The sequence below is a fragment of the Danio rerio genome, chromosome 9, assembly GCF_049306965.1.
Source record: "Danio rerio strain Tuebingen ecotype United States chromosome 9, GRCz12tu, whole genome shotgun sequence".
Classification (NCBI taxonomy): domain Eukaryota; kingdom Metazoa; phylum Chordata; class Actinopteri; order Cypriniformes; family Danionidae; genus Danio; species Danio rerio.
The window spans coordinates 50,823,062-50,850,000 of NC_133184.1; the positions used below are offsets into that span (position 1 = coordinate 50,823,062).

Here is a 26,939-nt window from a genome sequence, read left to right on the forward strand (position 1 = left end):
GTTTCCCAGAGATGGGTTGCGGCTGAAAGGCCGTCCACTGCGTAAAAACTTGCTGGATAAGTTGGCGGTTCATTCCGCTGTAGCGACCCCGGATTAATAAAGGGACTAAGCCGACAAGAAAATGAATGATTGAATGAATGAACATTATGCTAATGCAAATTGTCATGAACAAACTGAAAAAAACCCTGAGGTGAAGAAGCCATGGAGGCTGTGTTTTGTTTTATATATTTATGTAGAAAATTATAATTTTTGTAACATTTAAATTCTTTAATTTGTTTTCATATGTAAATATATTTGTGTCTTTCTGTACATCCTGTGTGTATTAAGCAATGTGTAGGAGTTTTGGACTTGCATAGGCGCATAACTAATGCACGATCTATTTTAGTTCCTCAAAATAGCAACGCACCAAAAATGCGCTTTAACACACCTCCTATATAGACCCGCACACCCATGAGTCCACAAAGTGGTGCAAACGGATTTGCTATTTAAACAGAGGCGTAAAATGTGAAAATTAAGGTTACGCTGGTCTGAAAATAGCAACAAATCGCACTAAACACGTCTTGCACCTTATTGCGCCGGGTGCATGATAGAGCCCTTCATGTTTGTGATGAGAAGAAAAAAAGCATTCATTTCATTGCAATCTGTTTCACTTTATAACAATCCAGTAATGGCTCTTATTGCGTGTGGTGTATAAAGATGAAAAACTCACTCTGTCTTTAACAGACATATAATGTCTCTGCGCTCTGATGAGCTATGAAGAAAAATGAGCTTTAATGCAGACAACAGGGGGCTGCGTTTAAACAGCCATTTGCATGGCAGGCCGCCTGTGGACTAGTTCTGCTCAGTCAGAGACAGAAAGGAGGGGCTTTCAGCACCCCAAACCTTCAGCCCAATAAATGATGAGAGAAATGGCTTGTAAAGAGCCCTGCACATCCATCCATCCATCCATTTCAGAGCAGGTACAGAGTGTCCCGCTGGAGATGGAAGCAGAGGCTGTGACATTGATGGCTTGAAATGATGTGGGATGTGGGTGTTTTTAAATGTGGGATATTGTGTGGAGGATGACAGAAAGGATGAGAAGAATCGACTGGAAGGATGTGTAGAATATTCACTATTATTTTGCTGGTCATAAAAACATCAATGTAAATGTGCTTTTAAAAAATTAGTTTCCGTTTTCATCCCTGTCTTGGAAATCAAAATGTTTATAGTACATTTACATTTAGTCATTTAGCAGACGCTTTTATCCAAAGCGACTTAGAAATGAGGACAAGGAAGCAATTTACACAACTATAAGAGCAACAATGAATAAGTGCTATAGGCAAGTTTCAGGTCTGTAAAGTGTAAGAAGGAAATTATTAGTAAAATTTCTTTTTTTTTTTTTTGAGTACAGTTAGTGGTATATCAAGAGAGGCAATTGCAGATTAGGAAGTGAATGGAGACTAAATAGTTGAGTTTTCAGTCTCTTTTTGAAGACAGCGAGTGACTCTGCCATTCTGATGCAGTTAGGGGGTTTATTCCACCAACTGGGCAGATTGAACGTGAGCGTTCGCGAAAGTGATTTCTTCCCTCTTTGGGAAGGAACCACAAGGCGACGTTCATTCACAGAACGTAAGTTTCTGGAGGGCACATAGATCTGCAGAAGTGAGAGCAGATAAGAAGGGGCGCAGCCAGAAATTGCTTTGTAAGCAAACATCAGAGCTTTGAATTTGATACGAGCAGCAACTGGCAGCCAGTGCAAACGGATGAGCAGCGGAGTGACATGTGCTCTTTTAGGTTCATTAAAGAGCACGTCACTCCGCTACTCATCCGTTTGCACTGGCTGCCAGTTGCTGCTCGCATCAATTTACGATATTAGAGTATTAGAGTCCAACTTTACATTAATTCACATTAAAGGTCCCATGAAATTAAAATAGATTTTAGATGTTAGATATCAGTATTGTTAGGTTTTAAGATATCAATAAGAAATATGATCAGAAATAGCAAATGTCAGGAATGTTAAAATCCCGGACGAGCCCCCAAAAATGTTACAACCCCTGGAGAGTCTAGGGGATTCAGGACTTGGTTAAAGCAAAGAAAATTGTACTTCAAAGTAAAAACAGACAATAATATCTTGTGTACAAATAATAGTCATTTATTTACAAGTGGTGATGGTGAAACTGAGTGAGTTATATATCCTCCTGAGACCCAAAGAAGTTTTTTTCTTTTTTCCGTCTGTGATTCCATACATCCTTTGGGTTGACAAATTCTACAATTTAGAGTTTTTACATTTTGTTTTTATTTTCAATTTTACAGCATGTCCACTGTAGTGGACCACAGGACCATTTTAGTTCCAAATGGCCGCCACTCTGTGTAAAACTGTACAGGATATAGCTGTAAAGGGATAATTATCCAATATTAATGTAACAAAAACTAAACAAAAGCATTTTTTTCCCTTGTGTATAGAAATTCTTGAAACAGTTTAATCTAAAAGAGAGTCGAACTCAAAAAAACAAAACTAAAACAAAAAAAAGTGATGTTAATCCAAAACAAATTTAACTTAAAAGCGATTTACAACTGATTGTCATTCTTGTCTCTAATTGTTTTTAATTGTCTGATTGTCAGACTCTAAATCAGAGTCTCCCTCAACTATTTTATAAATAATCGTCTCTGCTTCAGTTCTGCCCCCTATAACATGCACTCATTAATTACATTAAGATGGTCCTGCTGTAGTTAACAGCTTTGAAAGCTGAATGTATTGTTCCTGACACTTTAATAAACAAATGTAAATGTAATAATAATTGTACAAATTTGTTTTTACATGCCTCTCTCCTTCCCATAAAATGTGCTTTTTTGTATGTCGGCCATTTTGGATGCAGTGTAAGAAGTGGTTCCTAGCATGTGAGCCAATCAAATGGTTTAAACTTCTCTGTATCAAGATTCTTCACAGGTTTTTTTTTTCCCTGAATGCTATCTTAATTTATTAGTAGCTAAAACTCACACATTCAGAGGTGGAATCCGGCGGACGTGCAACAATATTAATCATAAGGTAAATCTAATCTGGAGTTCGTTCATGAGACTCGACACTGGTAAACACTCGCTCCAACTGGCTTGCTTCTCTCCATAGATATATACACTAGATATCGCATAGTGACCCTGAGCATGCGTCAGTAGTGCTGACACATTGGTACAGTGCTCCCAGGACAAGTGTCATTCAACCGCACTAGTCAAGACATTGTTATTACGTGAAGATGCGGGACTTTAGCGCTGTCTACGGGTGTAGTAATGAACAAACAAAGAAAACAAAGCACAAAGGCAGAACATTTCATAGATAAGATTCAGTTTTTTACGTTTTTGAATGTTCTGAACTTTTGTGCTAAACAGTAGCGTTATTGATGATAATACAGTCACTTACTGCATTCACTATAAGTCAAAGTAGCTCCAACTCCCACTAAACACTCGGCTTATGCTAGTTTTGTTGAATAAAATCAGCAAACAATGCAAAAGAAATATGGCAAGAGATGCTGCGGTGCCAGAAACTTGTATTATTGTCGGCTAGTGAAAGAGTCGTTCATAACGGAGATTCATTCACAAACGAATCGTTCCCTCCATCAGTATGAGAAGTGAAAACAGGAGAGGAGGTGTGTTTCAGGACACGGATTAGATCCAATTTAACAGGAAGGGTGGATAATAAATTTCCAAACACACAAACACAAGCTTTTTGTCAGGAATGGTAGTGCGATCACTGATCCATCAATGTAGAAAAGTGATGTAAAATTATAAGTTTCGTAATTAAAAAAAAAAAATAAATAAATTGCATACTAACATCCGGGAAAACTCCCGATCATAGATATATGTGTATATGTGTATATCTCTGGCTTTGGATGGTCACAGTCCTCCACTGTACCTTGGTCCCGCATTCATTTCAAAGAAGCGCTACCCTGTCCCAAAATGGCGGCTCTATTGGCGCATTCCTTCCAATAGACTACAACAGGGTAGGCAACATCTACCAAGCCAGCTACCAAGCCGACCAATCACAGAGCTTTGTTGTGACATGTAGTGAATTTTTTTGAGACGTGCGCGTCAGCCACAGCAAGGGCTATGCGACTGTGCGAAGGCGTAAACATAATAGTTTTAATAACTGATTTCTTTTATCTTTGCCATGATGACAGTACATAATATTTTACTAGATATTTTTCAAGATACTAGTATTCAGCGTAAAGTGACATTTAAAGGCTTAACTAGGTTCATTAGGTTTCAGACTGCACGATTTTCAAAGTAGTGGCGTCACAGATGTTTTCACAATGCATGACTATCTGAGGTAGCGTTCCGTCTGTGCTGTGTTTACATTGTAAGATGGATCGGCGACAGGGTGTTTCACACTAAATGACTTTACAATAGAAGAATCGCCGACAACTTTGTCTCGGTCCGCAAACTACGTCTCACAACCAAACACACGTAAGAAGTGAATGTACATAACTCAAGATCATGTTGTATATCTTTTGTTAATAGCTACATAATGAGAAAAAAGGCTTTATTGGAGTAGAAAATGTACTTATTTTGCTCACCTTTCTTTTGAAGAGAATAATTTCTCCACCACCTTTACCATACATCTTTTTCAACCCAGTTGCGGTATTGCTCAGATGACAGACACCGTTACTCCTGCCAAATTTACACAAGTTGTTCCTCCATTTTTTGGATCCAGATAGACCGAAAGAAACCCTTTTAACTTCTTCCTTAAGTTAAGTGCTTCTTTTTAGTCTACTTGGATATTCACACTAGTGCGTGCTGCTCTCTCATTGACTGTAAGTAATCGGAGATGATATTTTCAATCAGAACACATTTCATACGGCATAATTTTGAATCGCTGACAGCTACAGATATTTAGCATGCCAAATATATCAAGGGTGTCGGCGACTCATCTGTGATTCTCTGAGATCGCGTCTTTGATAGTTCACACTGTGTGATTGTCACTCACGTAAACGAGCACTGATTTGCCTGTGATTTCAGGCATTTGTCGACAATTTCTCTAAACCTGTCAGCGAGTCAAAATCGGGGCTAAAATCACGCAGTCTGAACTCGGCATTAGGGTAATTAGGCAAGTCATTGTATAATGATGGTTTGTTCTGCAAACAATCGAAAAAAAATAATTTTTGCTTAAAGGGGCTAATAATATTAACCTTAAAATTATTGTTTTTTTTTAAATTGAAAACTGCTTTTATTCTAGCCTAAATAAAACAAAAGACTTTCTCTAGAAAAAAAAAAAAAAAATTTTTTACTGTAAAAAACTTGCTCTATTAAACATAATTTGGGAGATATTTGAAAAAGACAAATTTACTGGAGGGTGAATCATTTTGACTTCAACTGTACATAAAAAAACAAAACATGAATAAATAACAATATAATAAAAAAAAGTTAATAAATAGCAGGGCTCAAAATTAACTTTTTAACTTGGTAGCACCGGTGCTCCCAACTTCAAATGTTTAGGAGCACCAAAAAAAAATTTAGGTGCACCAGAAAAAATTAAGAAAGTAAGTAAAGTAAGTAAAGTCTCACTTCTATCACTCTTGAAAAGTTTTGGTTTCAGTTTGTGTCAATTTAAATGTTCAGTCTGAGCTGATCTTAATTTTTCTGTGTTAGTGGAAAAGCAGTCGAGTCAGCCGACCCAATTTATGAGCAGGTCGAGCAGAAATCTTGCGATGACCACCGGCGTAATACCACTGTTTGTCATGATGAGCCGCAGTTTCAGTGTAAACTTAGTAAAGGCGAGCTTCTTTGGCGATGATTTGTACAGTATTAGATTTGACTTTTAGCGGACATTTGTGCTGAACACGCAGTGAATGCAACGCATCGAGATTCTGGCGCCTTCTCCGAAAAGCACGTACTCGATTGATCTCAGCTGGCGGATCAATATCCACCACGTGTCATGATCGCTCTCATCTGCGCCTCAACTTTAGATGGGCTTTGCAAACCTGCGTGCTTTAAGTTTTCACTCTTCAGCTGTTTGTATTTCCCGTGATCATAAAAGCTCCTTCCCTGTCATCTGACAGCAGAATACCTTGAGTGATTGACAGCTAATATGAACCAATGTAGCGGCAGGGAAGAGCGATTCAGCACGTTTTTACAAAGTCAAAACAGGTCGCACTACAACCATTATCTGCAGTCACACTAATGCGCCAAAATATATTAGAGGTGGCATAGATAAATTTTCGGGCGCATGCGTTTGTTGAACCCATCTGTTTTAAAACAATAACTATCAATATGTTGTTTACTAGTGCAAAAAACTACATTGTCCATGATGCTTTGCAGGAAATTCCACCAATCATAAAGCTTCAGAGATCAGAGAGGGGGAAAAAATACATATTTCGCTCCGCCCACTCCATTCATCACCAGAGCACACTGCACAGATTACATTGCAGCCACACACACACATATATCAGGTCTGACTCGTGAAGAGAAATCGTTCCAGCAGAAGCATGTAGAATTGATTTTGGTGATGTGTGATGGTATTTCGGTTGTCTGAAGCGCTTTCAGTAATAGACTCTTCCCAATGAATTACTGTATTAATGGGAGGGAGGGAGGGCCGCTTGTCTGAGTGGAACGGAGCGCATGTGCGCTTGTTAGATTCCACAACAGTTGCAGTCAACCGAGGCGTCGCAAACCTGTGGGAAATGTTGCTTAATTAGATTAGAAAGCGTGTTTGCAGCACCTCACGTTGGTAATTGGAGTTGTTATAGGGCCGGTATAGAAGTGAAGCTCATCCACTGAAGCAAACTTGTCAACAAACGGCTAGAAGAGACTCTGGCTTGCTGTGATTGGGTCATTGGAGGTCAGTGGAGATATCCGCTGCTGCTTTTTGCTAGTCGATGGCGGTTTGCAGCTTAATCAGGTGATGGATCACTGTCTGTCCTCCTGTTGGCAGTCACCGCATTGCATTGCAGCCTGTAATATCTCTGGCCACTGTCACTGTACTGCACAAGAATCAAGTTTAAAGCAGTATTTTTTGCCTTTTATTATTTTTTTCAGCTTAAGTAACTTTTTTGAGGGTTATTTTTCAAGATAAAGCTTTTAAAATATGTTTGCTTGAAGTTGTATTTTAAGTATAAATTATATTACAACATTTAATATTTGTATTTTAATCAAATTGATCAAAAATAGACTGAACAAGCATCATGTTGTAAGCAGTATTTTTGTCTCATTTCAATTTCAGTTCATCTTTATTTCTATAGCGCTTTTACAATGTAGATTGTGTCAGAGCAGCTTAACACAGAAGTTCTAGTAAATTGATACTGTGTCGGTCCAGTTTGCAGAGTTCAGTTCAGTGTTTTCACTGCAGAATGTCCAAACACTGAAGAGCAAATCCATCTATGCACAGCTCCACAAGTCTCAAACCAAGCAAGCCAGTGGCCAAGAAAGTGAAGGAAAAAAAACCTTGAGAGAAACCAGGCTCAGTTGGGCACGGCCATTTCTCCTCTGGCCAAACTTCTTGTGCAGAGCTGCAGTCTAGGCGCCCGGAGGCTGGACAACACTGGACGTCCATTGTGGAGAAACTGCAGGGAGAGGTCACCAGCTGGAGTACAGGCTGACCCACGGGATCAATGTGGAGACTCGTCTATCACTGGGGTCTTGCAGGAATCAGTCTCATGCTTTCCACTCCTCCATGACCACCACAGCAGCTGCTCAGGGTACGGCCTGGTCCAGGATTATGGAAACCTCGAAAATAATAATTCAATTCACCTTTGTTTCTATAGCGATTTTACAATAGATTGTGTCAAAGCAGCTTCACATAGAAGATCATAGTAGGTTGAAACGGTGTTTGGAAAGTCCAGTTTTCAGAGTTTACGTTCAGTTCAGTTTAGCTCAGTTCAGTGTGGTTTAATATTCATTGCTGAGAGTTCAAACACTGAAAAGCAAATCCATCCATGCGCAGTCTTAAAAACGGCTTGGAAAAACTGACGAAACCAATTGACAAAAGTGAAGGATACAAAACCTTAAGAGAAACCAGGCTCAGTTGGGCACGACCATTTCTCTTCTGGCCAAATGTTTTGTGCAGAGCTGCAGTCAATAAACACAGACTAACATAAGCGCAGATGCCGTTCAAATTATAATGTCTTTTGTAAAGTGTTTCTGACTTCACTTGCCCTAAATAATGCAGACTGACAATTCGTTAGAGGAGTTGGATTTTTGTTTTATGTGCATGCTAATAGCTAGTTTTAAACTGACAGAGTGTGTCTGCTTCCCGAACTGTGCTAGTGTTACGACCCTGGTCTAGGGACAAGGCCGCAAAATAGAAGATCACCAGACAATTAAAAATCACTTTATGACCCTTTGGTTTCGGGTCCCTTTATTTATCTTTTTTTTTTTGTCTTTTTATTACCCAAAAACATGAAGCCAACTACCTCTAAATGGACCCACAGAAAAATAATAAACAAAAAGTACACACTAACTAAACACCCAAATGAAACTATTCATTCATTCATTCATTCATTTTCTTGTCGGATTAGTCCCTTTATTAATCCGGGGTCGCCACAGTGGAATGAACCGACAACTTATCCAGCAAGTTTTTACACAGCGGATGCCCTTCCAGCCGCAACCCATCTTTGGGAAACATCCACACACACATTCACACACACACTCATACACTACGGACAATTTAGCCTACCCAATTCACTTATACCGCATGTCTTTGGACTGTGGGACAAACCGGAGCACGGAAAGGCAGGGAGAACATGCAAACTCCACACAGAAACGCCAACTGAGCCGAGGTTCGAACCAGCGACCTTCTTGCTGTGAGGCGACAGCACTACCTACTGCGCCACTGCCTCGACCCCAAATGAAACTATCTACACCTAATAAAATAACCGAAATAAAAATACAAAATCTACCCCTACCTCCCTGACTAAGAACAAAAACAGGAGAAAATATTTACAAAAAGAAAAGTGTGGCGTCCAACCCCTACTGCCTTTTACCTTGTACAATATTTTCAATATTAACAAACAAACAAACAAACAAACAAGCAAACCATAAACAAAATATTCGGAGGGGGAAACACAGATGGCTATACAAAACTTATACATCAACAAGGGAAACACAATCAACAATAACACTTAGCAACAAAAATAATTTTATATCACACCAAACTCAAAAACAACACACCAACAAAACTCGCTCTCCCACCCCACGTCTGTTTTTCCCTTTTTAATATTGGGGCACGTCGTCTGCGTAACTAAGGCGGGGCCTGCAGATGGAAAGAGAGGGAGAAAGAGAGAGACAGACAGACACACACACACACACACACACAGAAACACACACCTGCCAACGCAGAAGGATCTTCCAGAGTTTAGGTGCCAGATAAGAGAAAGATCTACTGCCTGCAGTTGATTTTGATATTCTAGGAATAATCAATTGTCCAGAATTAATTGAGCATAATGGAAGTGAGGGGCTGTAACACACCAGGAGCTCCCTTAAATACTGGGGAGCTAAGCCGTTCAGGGCTTTGTAGGTATAAACTGTTAAAATTGATAAGATATTTAATAGGGAGCCAATGCAATGATGAACTGGAGTAATATGATCATATTTCTTTATTCTAGAAAGCACTCTAGCAGCTGCATTTTGAACTAGCTAAAGCTTTTCAATAAGGCCAACAGGGCACCCGCCTAGTAACGCGTTACCATAGTCTAACTGAGAGGACATGAAAGCATGACAAGCTTTTAAAACGAGGATAAATATATTGATATTCTAAACCACCTCATATTAAAATTGGAGTCAGATATGAGTTCAACTTGAAGTAAATCAACATTGTGCACACATTTGTGTGCAGAGATAGAATGACTGACCTGTGCAATTCTTTGTGTGTTTGTATGTGTGTGTGTGTGTGTGTGTGTGTGTGAAAGAGAGAAAGCTGACTGACTTGTGTGAGTTTGAGTATAAATGTGCATGCGTGTGTTTGTACACTCTCAGAAATAAAGGTACATGAGCTGTCTCTGGGGCAGTAGCTTTTCAAAAGGTACATATTTGTCAATGAGGGGTCCATAATGGCTCCGCAAAGATACTTTTTAGGTACATTTGGGCACCAATATGGACCTTTGAGGTACCACTGTGGACTATTTATGTGTATCTTTTAAAATGGTACTGCCCCAGTGACAGCTCCTGTACCTTTATTTCTGAGAGTGTATGTGTGTGTGTCTCTCTCTCATTGTCCGGTCAGCATAAGGCTGTGCATTTAGAGCAAATCTCAGTCATCTCTGAACACTCTGACCTGAACAATTCCTGACAGACAGACAGACGGACATCATTCCTCTGTCCCTGTATTCCTCCATGTCTGATTCTCTCTTTCTCTCCATTGTGTGTCTCTCTCTGTCCTCACCGTGAGTCTCTCACACCACTGCAGTATTCAGCAGCTGCGTTCTCTTCAGGCTCGTGTGCAGACGTGTAGGATCTGACCTTGGAAACTGAAAGCGTGTGGTCAGTGACGTCCAGTAGAGCGAGATAGATAAAGTCAAGAGCATTATAGTGTAGTTTTTATTTAATGTTGAGCTGTCAAAATCATAGCATGCTATTATCCAAAAGCAACATTTAATAAAAAATGAATCATGCAATCAAAGCAAAAGTGCTTCAGGGTTAGTTAATGTGTCTGTGCTCTTTGGATAAGAGATTCATAAATATAAACAATGAAATCATAAGTCCAAGGCACTTGAAAGTAAGTGAATAAATTAAAAAGCCTTTATTAACATGGCTACACAAACAGTAGGTGCTGTTTTATAAAATCGAAAATGTTAATAAAAGCTTTTTTTTCACATTTTGAGTGCCTTGGACTTTGTTAAAAAATTAACCAACTGAAGTTGAAGCGTAATTTTTTTTGATTATTACTGTTTTAAACACAATTATTATTTATGATAATGAAAATAGTAGTGGTAGAAATAAACATTTAGTAAAATAAAATTTAAAAAAATTAAAACTACTTTTTATTATTTTGTCATATTTAAAAAACAATATATAATTTTAAAATGCTTATTTGTTTAAATGTTTAAACTGCTGCTTGTATATGTATTTATTTCAAGTAATAATGCTGTTTAAAATAATAATAAAATAATAATAATAATAATAATAAAATAATAATGATAATAATGAAACATTTAACAAATAATTAATGACAATAATAGCACCACTAGCAACATTTTTATTATTATTATTATTATTATTATTATAATTATTATTATTATTAGTAGTAGTACTACTACTACTAATACTACTACTGTTACTACTACACACTCTCAGAAATAAAGGTATACGAGCTGTTACTGGGGTGGTACCTTTTCAAAAGGTACAAATTTGTACCTAAAAGGTCGATATTAATACCTCAAGGCTACAATTTGTACATAAAAAGTAAAAAGTGTTCTTAAAATGTTTGGGTACAAATAAATACTTTTGAGGTACCAGTATGGACCCTCTAGGTACAAATGTGTACCTAGTGAAAAGGTACCATCCCAGTGACAGCTCGCGTACCTTTATTTCTGAGAGTGTAGTGTAAAAATATCCATAAATTAGCAGTACCCGTATTTTGTGACTCATGTTTTTATTTAGAATTTTTCCCTATTTTTTATTTATGCATTTTATTTATGCATTGTTAAAAACAAAACGCATGGCTTCTGCTACCAAAAATAAGAAGCACTAAATAAAAAATTTGATTAAATAATAATAAAATAAAGTAATCAATAACTAAAATAATAAAATATTTTATTTGAATATTTTTGTTTTATAAAAAGGCAACACGGTGGCGCAAGAAGGTCACTGGTTCGAGTCCCGGCTGGGTCAGTAGGCATTTTTGTGTTGAGCTTGCATGTTCTCCCTGTGTTGGCGTCAGTTTCCTCTGGCTGCTCCGGTTTTCCACACTGTTCAAAGACATGCGCTATAAGTGAATTGAAAAAACTAAATTTGCCGTAGTGTATGAGTGTGTCTGAGTGTGTATGGGTGGTTCCCATTACTATGTTGCAACTGAAAGGGCCTCCGCTGTGTAAATTATATGCTGGAATAGTTGTCGGTTCATTCCGTGGCGACCCCTGAAGAATAAAGAGACTAAGCTGAAGATAAATGAATGAATGAATGTTTTATAAAAGCAGCAGTAAAATTAAATTAATATTTAGTTAATTTTTTTAAACATTTAAAAACTTTTTTATTATTTTGTTATATATATTTTTGAATATTATTTGTATTTTATTAAATATTTATTATTAAAAAGTATTAATGCTATTTAAAAATAATATTAATAATGAATAATTTAATAGATTATTAATGACAATAGTAGCATAAAATAATAATAATTATTATTATCATATTATTATCATTTTAAGTTGTAGTATAGTAATTCACTGTACGTTATATTTTCCCATAAATACAGTATAGTTTTATAATATAGTTATAATATATAATTTTATAATATAGTTTTCCGTATTTGTTATTCGTGTTTTTTTTAATCTTTATTTCTGCTTTCAAATTGCAAAATTGGACCTTGATCTTTCTTCCACCAACTTATAACCTTAAAAAGTATTGTTTATTGTTTATATATATATATATATATATATATATATATATATATATATATATATATATATATATATATGAAAAGATTTTAACTATTCTTTCATCTTTACAAAAAAAGCTGGGATTTCTGATTGTTACTTTAAATTAACAGGCATGGTATTCCATAGATTTGAACCTTTTACTGAAAAGGATGACTGAGCTACAAGTTCTGCTGTGTTGTCTGAGTTGGCGTTGATATTATGTTGCAAATACCTTGTAATAAACTAACAGTACATTTTTGTATTATTTTACAGACTTATTTCTCTCTCTCTCTCTCTCTCTCTCTCTCTCTCTATATTTTTTTATATTTTATTTTTTATTTTATTAAAATGTCAATAAAAGTCACTTTGTTGAACTGTAGTTATTTTCAGCATTAAACTTCGACAGAGCAGAGATTAGGCTCCCTTCATGCAATTCACAACAGTAAACAAAACAGAAACGATTAGTTTACAGATATTTTTTATACTGAAGTAGTAAACAAACATTCATTTAAAATACTAATGTTTTTTATTTTTATTTAAATGTTAACATTTATTAATAATACATGCCTTGACTAAATAGTCAGCGCTAATAAACAAAATAAAAGTCCTCTTATTCTATTCAATTTTCCCTTACCTTCTGCAGGCTCATACATCTTGACTCCCTGGAGTAAATCTATTACAAAGAAAGAGTCAAGGTCATGCAATTTTGACAGGAGATAAGATGTGATCTTGCGTCGTCACTTACACCTGTAATAAGCTCTGACATTGAGTCGTTGAGCTGCAGTGAAGTGTTTTACAGGGTTTGTCCAGCAAGAGGGGCTGCAGATCACAGTTCGTCTCCGCGCTGGATTAGAGTTATTTTCAGCTCAAATTGTAATCATCTCCTCTGCTAAATTAAAGATGTAAATCAGAACACACAGCCATAAAAACATCTTTATTTCTGCCGCCTTATTTTTTTTTTCAGTCAGAGTGTATAAAGCTTTAGTGTCATGATTGTAGACTTGTTTATTTTATTGCTGCTTCTTTATTTTACTAGTATATTATTATGGTCCCACTTTACAATTTCATTAGTTAATGAATTTACTGACATGAACTGATTATAAACAATACATTTTAAGGCATTTATTAATCATAGCTAACCATTTACCAGTGCATTTTTAACCCAAATTCATACTTGTTAACATTAGTTAATGCACTGTGAGTTAGCATGAACTAACAATGAAGGACTGTTTGTTCATGTTAGTAAATGCATTAACTAGCATTTAACCAATACAACCTTGTAAAGTGTTGCGGTTGTTATATTATAAATTATCCATTCATTTTCTTTTCGACTTAGTCCCTTTATTAATCGGGGGTCGCCACAGCGGAATGAACCGCCAACTTATCCAGCTCGTTTAGGAAAGATTATTGCATTACATGCAAGTGCACTTAATACTGTGCATTTATAATAGTGTGTGTGCCTGCTTGTGCATGTATGTGTATAGTATAAATGCATTTATATAAATATACGTGTATTATTCATTCAAGCATTATTCGTTGTACACTATAAATTATATATTCACTATATGATAAATTATAAGGAAATCTTAATAGATAACATACAAGTGCACTTAATATTGTACATTTAAAGTGCGTGTATATGTATTTATTTATGTGTGTATGAATTTGTGTAGTTAAGATATTTTAATATTTATATAAATATATGTTATCATAGAAGCATCAGTTGTTTAAGCACTATGGGAAATTGTCTCTGGCTTCACAATATATCACCACATCAAAATACACAACACAGACACCACATACACACACAATTCATTCGTGTTGTCCCAACACAAATCGATTAAGTTAACTTAACACTTTTAACAAGTTTATGTGGATTGAACATTAAAAATTTAACTTGTCCAAATAAAATCTTAAGAATTGTGTTGTTTTAGTTCACTTTAATTAAGTAGTTTGAACGAGTTACATAAAAAAAAAAAAAAAAAAAAAAATATATATATATATATATATATATATATATATATATATATATATATATATATATATATATATATATATATATATATATATATATATTGTAGGGTCCAGCCAGTTGGTCCAACGACGGTATCCAATGGTGGATGAAGGTTCACTGCATGTTCGGTCTTTCCAGTGCACAATGTTGATTTATATTAAATTTAACTCATATCTGACTCCAATTTTAGTATGAGGTGGTTTATTAGAATATTAATATATTTATCCTCGTTTTATCTGACTCCAATTATAAAACATTGAGAAGGTTATTTTGTTTCCGTTCACATTAATTTAGATTATGATTGAATATTCTCTTCGGTTCATCATTTTATGTTATTCTCGTTCATTGGGATCTCTATAACATCCTGAATCTTGTACTGGCCGAGTATACAATTTCTTAAGCACAAGCTTGTCAGTCTTGGTCACTAAACAGTGGCGATTGACCGCTATCCTAAAAAGGCAGAACCCTACTTACTCAGATTAGGATATTTTTTATGCGGTCCCCATAGGTCTGCTCCTAAATCAAACAGAGCTATTTAGTCATATAACGATCATTACATAGAATTAAGCAGACCAGTCGTACTTAAACTAGTAGTAACTTTGAATAATCACTATACTATCTAAATAGTATTATAAGTTTATCGGGTGAAGGACTATCCCCTTAGATATCCTTTTATAGCCTAAGTATACATGAATAAATGCCAATTTGTTAGTCGGAGCTCTGGAGACATCGTATAGCGTGCCGCAATGCTCCGTCTACCGTGTCCTAGTCCGCTACTAACCTGAACAGGGGCTTGTGGTGCTATGAAATTACCACAATCTACTAAAGATAATAACACGAACTCTGTTTGAATCATTCAAAACATAACAATTTATTAGTCAGGTAAATGTATTATGCCAATTCAATCAGTCGATTCATAAACGATCAATACAAAACATCAAATTATCAAAGATAAATCCAAGATGAAAAAGATGCATTCCTGATTTTGAAATATACATAACATGGAACAAGCCATGTTATGGGCTGATCTGGTTAGGCAGAATCGCGCTGAGTTTTTCTCAACCCTAACCTTAAATAATCCAAGAATTCCCTCAAGGAAGGGGGTGTGTGTATACAAAAGTCACACCCTTCACAGTGGTTCAAAAGATGCCTGAAGTTATGTATTTATTGTTTTGATTATGTCTATTTCTGAGAGGATGAGACCATTGTACCAATCGCACTGAGACATTTCAAATGATATCAAATATGATAGTTAAAGTCAGTTTGGTTAATTTAGAACATTCAAACATTGAAATGACCATATGCGTGAGTTGGGGGGATGAAGCTGAGTTTCAGCATACTCAGACGCAAATGCAGCAGGAACTGGTTTTTTCCGCATCCCCCCTTGCTGGGTTGTGAAGTTACCAGTCTCTGTTTTCAGCTCATGTTTTGAATTGTCAAAGATATCAGAATATTTGCAATATTTCAATTCTTACAATATATATATATATATATATATATATATATATATATATATATATATATATATATATATATATGTATATATATATATATATATATATATATATATATATATATATATATATATATATATAATTATATTTACAGTGCTCAGCATAATTGAGTACACATCATTTTGAAAATAAATATTTTTCTCCATTTCTCAATGAATATAGGCAATGTATTTTGGTGCATTTAAACAATACATATTTATTAAACAGATATATTTATTAAAATAAGGTTTTAGTTACCAAACATATTTAGAAATAAAAAGAAAATACAATTAAATTCAAGCAAAATATTACAAAAAAAATTAACAACTACAAAATTTCAAAAACATTTTTAATTTTTTAAAATTATTTTTTTTATTTTTTCCTCTTTTTTAAAAAAATTTGTATTTAAATTTTTTCTAACATATAAATGTGGGTTTACTATTTTTAAACGGTTATTGTAAGTTGTTAGCTCCAGATTTGGCTTCAGTGCTGATATATATGCACAAATATAATATTGTATAGCTTCCTATAAAAAATATGAATTGAAAAGAGAGATTTTTGAGAGGTGTACTTATATATGCTGAGCGCTGTACAAAAAAAAATTATTTTTATATATATATATATATATATATATATATATATATATATATATATATATATATATATATATATATATATATATATATATATATATACATACAACATACAGCTGTAGTCAAAATTATTGCCCCCCCAACCCCACTTTTTTATTTCCCAAATTAAGGTTTAACACAGTAAGGACATTTTCACAGTATGTCTGATAATATTTTTTCTTCTGGAGAAGTGTGTTTTATTTCAGCTAGAATAAAAGCTTTTAATTTTGAGGTTTAAAATGATTAGTCCCTGTAAAGTCTTGGAAGAAGGACGAAAGTGAAGAGCGGGAGGTTGTCGTAGATGAAGGTGAAGAGGTTTGGGGAGTCGCAGAACACCGGATGGGGTAGGAGGGCAGTTAAGGTGGGAGATCGGTAAAATGAGGTGTTGGATTTCAGAGGTGTCGGATCCAGATCCGGCATGTTCCGGCACAAATTAAGCCCTGCCCACACCATTACACTACCAGCCTAGCTGACAGGAGGGGCACCCGGTGTGGTCTTCTGCTGCTGTAGCCCATCTGCCTTTCTATCAGCTGGAACCAGTCTGGCCATTCTCCTCTGACCTCTGGCATCAACAAGGCATTTGTGCCCACAGAACTGCCACTCACTAAATATTTTCTGTTATTCGGACCATTCTCCTTAAACCCTAGAGACGGTTGTGCGTGAAAACCGCAGTAGATCAGCAGTTCAGGCCAGGCATCAACCATGCCATGTTCTAAGTCACCTAAATCGCCTTTTTTCCCCATTCTGATGCTCAATTTGAACTGCAGCAGGTCGACTTGATCATGTCTGCATGCCTAAATGCATTGAGTTGCTGCCATGATTGGCTGATTAGAAATTTGCATTAATGAGCAGCTGGAAAGGTGTACCTAACAAAGTGGCCGGTGAGTGTATGCATTTATATGGGTCAGTTTTCAAAAACAAACATACAACACCTATAACAACAAAAGATTGGCTTGCAGCTTAATGACCACAGGAAAAAAAGTGCGTGTCTCTTGGCAAAAGCAGTTAAGATTGTCTGCCATTTTTCAGCTCTAGTTTAGTCTTGAAGTGCGCTCGGTGTAAATCTCCAGCGTGGGGACTCCGCGCCGGGCGATGGATGGATGGACATTTTTCAGGTTAAAGCTGTTTTCTCCTCAGTGTGTGGTTTTATCCATGGAGCGGAGCAAACTTCAGACAGTGTCATTGATTGAATGCTGTCTAATATCCACAGTCTAGAGTATCATATTTCACAAGCGAACAGAGGATTTACACTCTTCTGGGCCTCTCTGATAGAGTTATCACTGCTTCCGGGATTAAACGGATCAAACTCGGGTGTAACTCCAGAAGTGCGCATTTACACCATCAGTCTGACATAAGAAACATCCAGCTAAAGATTGATTTTTGATATTATACACTCAACGGCCATTTTATTTAACTGTCCAGCTGCTCGTTAACGCAAATTTCTAATCAGCCAATCATATGGCAGCAACCCAATTCATTTAGGCATGTAGACATGGTCAAGACGATCGGCTGCAGTTCAAAGCGAGCATCAGAATGGGTAAGTCAGGTGATTTAAGTGACTTAGAACATGGTTGTTGGTGCCAGACGGGCTGGTGTGAGTATTTCAGAAACTGCTGATCTTCGGGAATTTTCACACACAACCATCTCTAGGGTTTACAGAGAATGGTCTGAAAAAGAGAAAATATCCAGTGAGCGACAGTTCTGTGGGCGCAAATGCCTTGTTGATGCCAGAGGTCAGAGGAGAATGGCCAGACTGGTTCCAGATGATAGAAGGGCAACAGTAACTCGTTACAACTGAGGTCTGCAGAAGAGCATCTCTGAACACACAACATGTCCAACCTTGAGGTGGATGAGCTACAGCGGCAGAAGAACACACTGGGTGCCACTCCTGTCAGCTAAGAACCAGAAAGTGAGGCTACAATTTACACAGGCTCACCAAAACTGGACAATAGAAGATTGGAAAAACGTTGCCTGGTCTGATGAGTCTCGATTTCTGCTGCGACATTCGGATGGTAGGGTCAGAATTTGGCATGAACAATATAAATGCATGAATCCATCCTGCCTTGTATTAACGATTCAGGCTGCTGGTGGTGGTGTAATGGTGTGGGGGATATTTTCTTGGCACACTTTGGGCCCATTAGTACCAATTGAGCATCTTGTCAACACCAGAGCCTGAGTATTGTTGCTGACCAAGTCCATCCCTTTATGACCACAGTGGCCAGTGTGATGGCTACATCCAATAGGATAATGTGCATGTCATACAGTGTGAGTCCTCTCAGACTGGTTTCTTGGACATGAAAATGAGTTCACTGTACTCAAATGGCCTCCACAGTCACCAGATCTCAATCCAATAGAGCTCCTTTGGGATGTGGTGGAATTTGAGATTCGTTCATGAATGTGCAGCTGACAAATCTTCAGCAACTGCGTGATGCTATCATGTCAATATGGACCAAAATCTCTGAGGGTCTGCACTTACTTTGTAATTAAACTTTTTTTTATGTATACACACCATTACTAACAGATTATTAATGAATATGTGTATATCCTATATTAGAGCTGCTCGATTATGGGGAAAAATTATAATCATGATTATTTTGGTCATAAGTGTAATCACAATTATTGAACATGATCAACAGTTGAAGTCAAAGTTTTTCGCCCTCCTGTGAATTTATTTCCTAAATATTTCCCAAATGATGTTTAACAGATTCAGGAATTTTTTTTTTACAGTATTTCTCATAATATTTTTACTTCTGGCGAAAGCCTTTTTTATTTTTACTTGAATAAAAGTTTAGAAATGTTGAAACCTATTTCAGAATCAATATTATTAGCCCCCTTCTGCAGGGGCATACTGTTATACAAGGACTTGTCTAAATATCCTAATTAAGCCTTTAAATGTCGCTGTATAGAAGTGTCTTGAAAAATATCTAGTCAAATATTATTTACTGTCATCAAAGGCAAAGACAAAATAAATCTGTTATTAGAAATTAAGGTGTTAAAACTATTATGTTTTGAAATGTGGGGGGAACAATATAAAGGGCCGCTAATAATCAGACTTCAACTGTATATATAACGCTATTTTCCTCCCTGTAAATAATTAAAGGGAAATAAATATAGAATAAAAACATGAAACAAACTGTGCTTTAAGCATCGGTAAAACTTTAATTATAGCTACAAAAGTCCTTCAGTCGCAGATTAAAGTAAGGACTGGAGGGTATCGCGAACGCTGCTCTCACTATTTTGCTGCCCTAGTCAGCTACCTAGGTTGCCTCTGTGGACGTGCCAGCCCTGGGTATATGATGCATAATTGTTTTACCTCGATTAATGTTTTTTTATAATTGTTAGAACCCAAAGTCGAAATCGAACCTGAATTGCAATAAATTGCACAGCGCTATCCTATATAGTGTATTTAAAAAAACAAAACTCTAAATACCGGTTATTTCACAGACATAGCCAGGGCCAGACGGAATCTGCGGATGTTTTTTGCTATTTCTGCGGAGAATTTTGGTAAAAAATCTGCGGATTTCTGCTGAATTATTTTGGAAGTATCCAGCAGAGTATTAAAACTAAAACTAGATAAAATAATATATGAAATAAAAAGTAATAAATTACTGAATAAAAACTGAATCAATTTAGATTTACACATGTACTCAAGTAAATAAACAGAATTAATAATGGGCGAAAAATCTGCAGAAATCTGCGGAATTCTGCGGAAAATCTGTGAAAAATCTGCAGAATTCTGCTTGCGCAGATTCCGTGTGGGCCTAGACATTGCTTATAAACAAATATATATCCAATGCATGTGTCTTTGATTGGTTCAAGCAAGTGTGTTTTTTAATGTTAAATTTTAGTAAACTGGCAAATAACTTAGTATTCATTATATCTGAGGTGTTGGTGTTTTATCAAACTGACAGAATTGAAGGGCCTTGTTGAGCTAAATTCGTATATCAGTGGATTTCCAGATGATGCTCTTGCATGTTCTGAAGAGGACAGATAGTGTGATATTTCAGCTGTGGTTACAGACACTGAACCGGACTAAAGATCTGGCCTTTCTGTTGAAGTGAAGATGAATTAAAGCTTCCATCACTGACCCATAGAAACAAGCTCAGACTCCAGCTGCTGATGTCCAATTGGGACGCTCTAGAGGAAAACACCAGGCTTCTGGAGGAACAGAACCACACTCATTTCCTCCATAGTGAAATTGATTTAACAGGCTTTTATAAACATACCTAGTTGGAGCTCTGAAGATCTTAAAAAAGTGACATGCTTCAGCAGAGGCAAGGTGGAAACGTTTCTTTTAGCAGAGCTATGATAGTATTGTCATTTGTGTATACAGTGCATCCAGAAAGTATTCATAGCGCTTCACTTTTTCCACATTATTTATGTTAGAGTCTTATTCCAAAATGGATTATATTCATATATATTCTCAACATTCTACACACAATATCCCATAACATACCTCTGCATTCATCTTTCCCTCTATCCTGACTAGTCTTCCAGTTCCTGCTGCTGAAAAACATCCCCATAGCATGATGCTGCCACCACCATGGATGGTATTAGCCTGGTGATGAGCGGTGCCTGGTTCGCCTGGAAATCACTCCAAAGTGTTCAATTTTAGTCTCATCAGACCAGAGATTTCGGTTTCTTATGGTCTGAGAGTCCTTCAGATGCCTTTTGGCAAATTCCAGGCGAGGAGTGGCTTCCGTCTGGCCACTCTACCATACAGATCTGATTGGTGGATTGCTGCACAGATGGTTGTCCTTCTGTAAGGTTCTCCTCTCTCCACAGAAGAACGCTGGAGCTCAGACAGAGTGACCATCAGGTTATTGGTCACCTCCCTGACTAAGGCCCTTCTACCCCGATCACTCAGCTTAGATGGCCAGCCAGCTCTAGGGAGAGTCCTGAAGGTTTCAAACATCTTCCACTTATGGATGATGGAGGCCACTGTGCTCATTGGAATTTTCAGAGCAGCAGATTTTTTTCTGTAACCTTCACCATCCTTGTGCTCACTACAATCCTTTCTCTGAGGTCTACAGACAATTCCTTTGTCTTCATGATTGGTTTGTGCTTTGACATGCACTGGGACCTTATATAGACCGGTATGCCTTTTCAAATCATGTCCAGTCTACTGAGTTTACCACAGGTGAACTCCAATAAACTGCTGAAACATCTCAAGACTGATCAGTGGAAACAGAATGTACCTGAGCTCAATTTAGAGCTTCACAGCAAAGGCTGTCAATATATCTGTACATGCGATTTTTCAGGTTTATTTATTTATTTATTTATTTATTTTTTATATATACATTTGCAACATTTTTTTTCCTCTTTGTCATTATGGGGTATTTTTGGAGGAAATAAATGAATTTAATCCAATTTGGAATAAGGCTGTAACATAAAAAAATGTGGAAAATGTGGAGGGATATGAATAATTTCCGGGTGCACTGTAGAATAAATATATAACAGTAAAATATATAGAGAAGTCAACATTTATTTCTAGCACTTTTGCATTATAGATTAACATAGGCCATGTCCACACATAAACAGGTGTTTTAATTAACCGAGCTTTTCCCGCCTTTCTGCCGTTAGCTTGAACTGTTAGCTTAACAACATGCAGGACAGGTGCGTCACGCACATGAAGTGACTGACAGCCACACTGAACCAGTGACAAAAAAAGAGCAATAAAACAACAGCATGTCCAACAGATGAATAAACGTCACCATATATTGAAAGATCATCCAGCCATTGGCTAAATTCTTCATCAGTCAAACTAGAAAGTAAGTTACTGACTAAAAGGGACTGACAGATAGCATACGCAGAACGTCAAAACACTCGACTGGCTTGTTAAATTTTTTTTGAAACACTGTAAGCTATGACATCATCTTGCTTTTTACTACAAAGACCTCATTTATGCGCATACGTTACTTAGTAAACACTGTAAACAACAGCTCTCCAGCAGAAATAGTGACATAAACAAAGGAATAACCATTCATAATTCAATAATCTGAGAGAAGTAAATTTTAGGAGGTTGAAAACAAGAACAACTTTAAAAAGTTTGTGTATGTCTGTATGTGGTGTAAAACTATGGAACAGTCTAGATCAGACTCTAAAACAACGTCAGGATATTTATCAATTTAAAAGAACTGTATAAATATATATTAATAAAGTAATATAATGATGAAGGTGATTGAAAAAGAATAAAAAGAGAAAGGTAAGATGAAACTTTAATTAATGGCTATTTGCAGTACTATGTTGTTGTTGTTTTTTTCTATTTGGAGTACTATGTATTTTTTATGTATGTATGTTACAAAATGAAAAGGTACAATTGAATCAAACATTTTATTTGTCAAAGATGCCAAAGGATAAAATATGTTTCATGTAAAAAGAAGAGATAAGTAAAAGAGTAGTAATAGGGTGGGAGAATATAAGCTTATGCTTCATCCCGCTCCATTTTCGATCATGTTTAAATGTTTTTTTTTGTTAATGATATTTTATGTCTGATGTTTTTGTTCAAAAATAAATAAATAAAATCAAAAATGGCACATAAGAATAGGACATGTGTTCAGATATAACTCCGTTTAACTGAATCTGCAGACATTTTTGCTATTTCTGCTGAGAATTTTGCAAAAAATCTGCCTATTTCTGCGAAATTATTTTAGGTGTATCATAACTAAAACCTTAATATGTGAAATAAAAAATAATATCTTTCTAACTTTTATTTAATGTTTAAAATGCTAATCCAATTAGATTCACTATATTTGGTAAACAAAGCAAGTCTCTCATAATATATCTACTAAAAGACAGAAAATATTACTGTACAAACTGCATTGTACATAAATCAGATGAACATTTTCATATTAGTCAATAATATGACTGTAATTAATCTAAAAACTTAATAAATATACATTTACACACATTTACTCAAGTAAATAAACAGAATTAATGATGGGCTAAAAATCTGTGGAATGCTGCCGAAAATCTGCGTAATTGGGGGTCTAGATATAACACACTTCATTATTATTGTTCATTTATTAATTTGCTGGATATAAGAACTGAATTTATAAATAGTTTTAAAATAAATCTTTGCGCTTAACAAACAAAATTAAATATGTAGGCAAATGGATGTCTTCAGTGGAGTGAGTTTCCACTGTTTCCTTATCCATGAAAGTAAAGGAGTAGAGTAAAAGTAAAGTAGAGAACGTAAAGCAGCCCATTGAAGGAGGCTCGTTCTTTATCGTGGTTGCAGATGGTCTGTTTAACTGTTTTGTTGCTAGTAAAATGTTCAGTTTTTCCGCTCGCAAAGTCTCGCAAAAAATAGCAAATGCGCCAGTGCGACGCAACTAACTCCTAAAGGGAATGAGAGATGACTCTGATTGGTTTAATGCACGTTATGCTCAAAACACACCCATAACTCAATAAAAGAATAAGCACAGGCCTGTTAGACCATGCGAAAAAGTGGATTTGGACATGCTCTTAATGCTTTTGCGCCATGCGCTTTAGAATTTGTGCCTACATCGTTAAAATAGACCCCAAAGTTTGTCAAGATTACTCATGTTCATTTTTGATGTAATCTATTTGTAAACACTGACATGTGCAAAGACAGCGACAGTGCATTCACGTTCTGACGCTGACTAAAGTACTTTGAACCAGCAGGCAGCGATAAAAGCAGAATTAAGCATTTGCAGAATATGTGGCGCATTTGCAGCGAATGTGTGGAATTTGTCTGCCATGTTTAGTGTGAACCCAGTCGTGTGGGTCAATCAGACAGGGAAAAAAAAGTGATCAGGCTAACATCATGAGTTGTGTTTTCAAAAGTTCGGTACCAATCAATCGGTACTGAAATTTTAAAGTCAGTTCTTACTATATGTTTATTTCCTGCTAACATTTGAGCACTGATGACTACGGATGTAACGGTATTGTAAATACCGTCATACCGCAGTATTAATTTTTTTCGATATTACCGAAGTCGCATGACTCGGTAAAACTATAGGTCTTCTGAGAAAATTTGCTCAGGCGAATGAAGCGAACGGGAGGTAGCGAAAACTACAATTCCCATCAGCCCAGGCGTGGCCATAATCCTTTGCGGTCTGTTGTCGCTACAGATCCAGTAATGCGGAAATGGAGTGTGCTGCTAGTAGCGGAGATGAAAAAAAGATGGAAATGATCGAACCTAAAGCGGGTGTTGTCGCCGCGCGTGTACTGAATAGCGGTGTTGTCGCGCGAGTTCTGATCAGCTGTGTTGTCGCGCGTGTTCTGATCAGCTGTGTAGTCGCGCGCGTATTGTAAAGCGCCGAGGGGGGGTTGAGCGCGCATACTCAAGAGCGGTGTTGTCGCGCACCTACTAAAGGGCTGGACGGAGGTCGTGTCGCGTCGCGTCGCGGGGGCACTTTTGATCGTTTTGGAAGGGCATTTTCTATCCAAGACTAAAAAGGGCATGTGCACTGCACAGGTTGAGCCCTATGTGTGCACGTGCCTGCAAGTTGGGGAATACGACTAATAGCAGTCATGGGGACTGCAGAAACACAGCACACTGTTCAGATTGATGCAGACATTGACTTGTACCGCAAAGAGACCTCTATCTCACTCATGGTTTGTCTTCTCAAGTGGGGGAAAGACAATGCACAACGTTACCCACTGCTGTCAACATGGGCCAAGTCATATCTTTGTCCCAGAAACCTCAGTCCCTAATAAGAGGGTTTTTTTCTGTTGCAGGGGACATTGTAAATGCCCAGAGATACCAGCTTTCACCAGATTATATTTATATGATAATTTTCCTTTAAACCCATCTCTATCTAAGTAAGTGAGTGATTAAATGTTGAATGTGATGAGTTTTCAACAATACTAAATTGAAACTTTATTTTTTTACATGGTTTAATAATTTTTTGTTATTAAAATTGAAGTTAGTGTTTCAAAGCTTACAGATAGATGGCTAATTTGTATGTCATTGACACTTTTGGCACTTTTTCGGAGCATTTTCATAAGTTTTGTTTTTTCCTGTAAATGATTCAATAAATACCGTACCGTGACATTCATACCGAGGTATTACCGTACCGTGAAATTCTGATACCGTTACATCCCTACTGATGACAACATACACACCACTAATTGGCCATTGGGTTCATGTGTTCAACAGAAATGACTCTGATTGGCTATAAAGGTCACGGCTGAGTGCAAACACAGATACACAGACACTGGAGTATTTTAAAGTGGTGTAGATCTGCTGGTCTGTCTATTAGCTGACATATGAATAATCCGCTGATGGATCCACTGATCTACACAGCTTTCAAAGACTTCATTTCTGTGTATCTGTGTTTGCACAGAAATAAAGAAGGAAATTATGTGAAACACTTGGGAAATATTTGAAAAAGTATTCAAATTTACTATGAATTGTCCCTCTAGGTGTATACACACACACACACACACACACACACACACACACACACACATACACACACACACGCAGACACACACATCAAAATATCTGATGATACTAAAAAAACATCCATTAACTATCAGTGATTCATTTCTGAAGATTTTTCTCGAGTTTTTGCTTCAAATCAAAGTTTATCAAAGTGTATCATCTCAGTGCCTATGGAGAAACGAATGAGAAACCTGTTAGTGTCAGATGACGGTTGTCCTAAATAGTGAGTTTGACACGTGTCCTGTTCACCTGCGCAGGTCAGAAGGGTCCCAGGGTCGAGTGGACACCTGCACAAAACTGAAGACGGAGACTGGGAATGGAGCGACGACGAAATGGATGAAAGAAGTGAAGAGGGGAAGGCAGCTGTCAATCATGAAAGGGTGAGCACAGCCATTAAGTTGCCAAATAATGATCCTTAAAGAGATTTTACTCACTCTCAGACCATCCAGTATTACTTTATTCTTTAGATAAACGTTAAAGTAGATTTTTAGCTAAAATTGTTGTGTTTGGTGATTCATAAAATGTGAGTCAATGGCTCCTGGCACTTTGAGAGTCAGAAATACACATACAGGAAAGACAGTATTAATAATAAAAGTGGCTCTTGGTGATACACTGAGAATTGATGAGGAGAAATGATCTGTCTGTGCAAGAGAGTTTGACAAGGTTCTGAATTAAAGATGGAATTTTTTTTGTCTCAAATTGATAATATGTAAAAAAAAAAAAAACTGTAGCGTAAAAAATATTAGTTTAAATATTATATTCTATTATTGAGTGATCTTTTTGAGTTGTACATCTTTGAGTCACTTATTTCAATAAATCAGTTTCTTTATATTGATCTGCAGTAAAGAT

General features: G+C 36.5%; 1 protein-coding gene across 2 annotated transcripts in view; it reads left to right on the forward strand.

Annotated features, from left to right (window-relative positions):
- stk39 (serine threonine kinase 39) overlaps positions 1-26,939 on the forward strand; it is a 129,478-nt gene that overhangs the window by 37,446 nt on the left and 65,093 nt on the right. The window contains exons 11-12 of one of the 2 annotated variants that reach the window (XR_012385650.1): positions 26,348-26,617; positions 26,686-26,801. Coding sequence is in view for 1 of the 2 variants with exons in the window: in XM_002667521.8 (XP_002667567.7) it covers positions 26,348-26,470 (123 nt within the window). In the remaining variant the exon portion in view is untranslated. Of the gene's footprint in view, positions 1-26,347; positions 26,618-26,685; positions 26,802-26,939 lie in introns of those variants that run through there. The other variant, XM_002667521.8, reaches the window with a different exon arrangement.